Here is a 2,416-nt window from a genome sequence, read left to right on the forward strand (position 1 = left end):
TATATATACTTTTGTTCTTTACCATTCTAATAATATTCCGTTAACTCATGGCAGCTGCAAACTTTCTGGATTTATTTACAGTTTTTCTTTAGTTAGAATGAATCTCTTTCCAACCAACTTCAAATTAACRATATCTCCATGAGGTTGGTCGTTTTGTAGAAATTGATTTGACAACCTAATGTAACATTTTTCATGCCTCACAGACGGTGCTTTATTTCCCCAACCCATTGCTGCAATTACTGATACAGAAACATCGTGACTGCATACATGGATCTTCTGATTCATCACACTTGAAGATGTCAGAGTTCCACCTCGAAGTGATGTTAACAACAAAACAGCCACTGTAATTCTCACCCCGGATTTACACCACATGCTTCTCCGCTCCGCTCCGCTGCGCTGCGGTGCGCAGTTCGCAGCTGTTCGTTTGTGTCTCAACTTATACAGTGTCCTCTCCGCTCCAGTCCGACAGAGTGTGGAGGAAGGAGATTGTGCGATAAATTCAGTGATAAGTGTGGAAGTCAGAGCAAAAAATAATTAATTCTGTGAAAGACGAACTCCAAACACAGCTGAAAACATTAATATAAAGGCTTTTGGTATCTATGTTGAAACTGTCTCGCTGTCGTCTTTCTGAAACTTCTGATTTCAAAATAAAATCCACGTGTAACGTGTGTGTGCACATATGCTTCATGCTATGTTTCCATCTGCTTCCCAAACAGAACGATACATTCTGACAGCATTAGTAAAGAAATATATCCATATATTTATCAATATAGCTGGGATTTTGACATTATTCCACCTAATAGTGTCTTATTTTGAAAATATGGATGTTGTGTTCATTCCTCTTCCCTTTGGTGCAACATAATCTTTAAAAATTGACTCTGGCGCAGCTCCGACATCTGGCAGATATAGGATCAGATCTAATTTTGCCAGATCGCCGTCCGCTCACCACCGCCGTGCGGAGCCAGTGTAAACACTCTCAYTGATTAKAATGGGTGCGTATAAACTGCGGAGGTCAGACCGGAGTGCAGCACAGCTGTAATGCATGTATTAGGGTCACTAATTAGGGGTCACTAAGGAAATCAAGACTTGACGGAATGAGACCAAAACAGCAAACTTTATGACTCTAGTTAGCTGTGGGTTTCGTGTTTGTGTGTTTGTGTTTGTATTYGCTAATTTACATAGGACCATTTTTTTTTTTATGATTACAAGCAAAACCTCTTCTTTCAGATCTCTCTAAACTGTTTTGCCAAATCAGACGTTTCACCTCGAGTGCACATAGGTTCACACGTTCTGCTTTGTATTGACAGCTGGTGTCTTGTTCTCAGGTGCGTGCAGGAATACAAGCTGGCGGGAGAYGGGCGGTCCTGCCTCCTGCAGTCTGAAAACTGTGAGGGACCAAAATGCCCCAGGCAGGATGCCCGCTTTAATGACACACTGTTTGGTGAGATGCTGCATGGATACAACAACAAAACACAGCAAGTCAACTTGGGACAGATATTCCAAATGACATTCCGGTAATTGGTGTGCACACACACACACACACACACACACACACACACACACACGCACACACACACGACACTCATACAGTAACACCTTGTCTTTGTTTTTTTGTTGTTGTTTTTTCTATTAGTCTCAGCAGCAAATACATATTTTATAACTTTTTTTTATTCAACTACACATCAGAACAATTACAGTTCTCCCTCAAGCCCTGTTGTTTCACAACTTAAAAGTTGTTGTTTTTTTTCTGCATCTCATAAGACACTATCAGGAGTAAAGTGTGTTATCTGTCTGCGAACCTTGGTGAAGCAGCTTTCAGAAGGGTTTTTAGGGTAAGCTGTTGGTTTGTTCCACAGATATGTGTGCTTGTTGGAGTATTTGGAGGTGATAGACTGCGAGTGATGGCTGAGTGAGGATTCAGACTTATCCCGTGGCAATTCTCTTGAAACTGGCAAGCCTCCTGAAAAATCTGGCTCACTCTGATAAGTCACATGCTGTCTGTGATGAAAAGCTTTATGCAGAGAGATAATGAGGGTCTATCTATGCATGAATACAATGTACAAAGAAAAGCATTCTCAAACTGTATATCTCTCCCTGGTTGTCTGTTTTCTTTTTTTTTATACTAACTCCACACTTTCTGTTTTGTAGCTCTGTTACACAGAGGTCATATAAATCAACTATGTTTTATCTGTTCTGCTGTATGGTCACAGTGTCTGAGTGTGGCCTTAAAATATAAATGTTTACAATAAATAAAAACACGATCTGCCTGCTGCAGAGCTTCAGGCTGACATATATAATTCAGATTTTCTGCTGTCAGTCAGTGACACCGACATCCGGCTGTCTCCTTTTCTATTTTAAATTATCAAAAAATAAATAAATATTTGAAATTATTTATTTGAACAAGTCAGTATTTTGG

At 40.0% G+C, this 2,416-nt stretch overlaps 1 protein-coding gene across 1 annotated transcript in view; it reads left to right on the top strand.

Moving 5' to 3' along the window:
- astn2 (astrotactin 2) overlaps window positions 1–2,416 on the top strand; it is a 259,339-nt gene that overhangs the window by 170,682 nt on the left and 86,241 nt on the right. Inside the window, exon 13 of the mRNA XM_014009306.1 lies at window positions 1,326–1,514. Coding sequence (XP_013864760.1) covers window positions 1,326–1,514 — 189 coding nt within the window. The remainder of the gene's footprint in view (window positions 1–1,325; window positions 1,515–2,416) is intronic.

Source organism: Austrofundulus limnaeus, unplaced genomic scaffold (assembly GCF_001266775.1).
Source record: "Austrofundulus limnaeus strain Quisiro unplaced genomic scaffold, Austrofundulus_limnaeus-1.0 Scaffold57, whole genome shotgun sequence".
Classification (NCBI taxonomy): domain Eukaryota; kingdom Metazoa; phylum Chordata; class Actinopteri; order Cyprinodontiformes; family Rivulidae; genus Austrofundulus; species Austrofundulus limnaeus.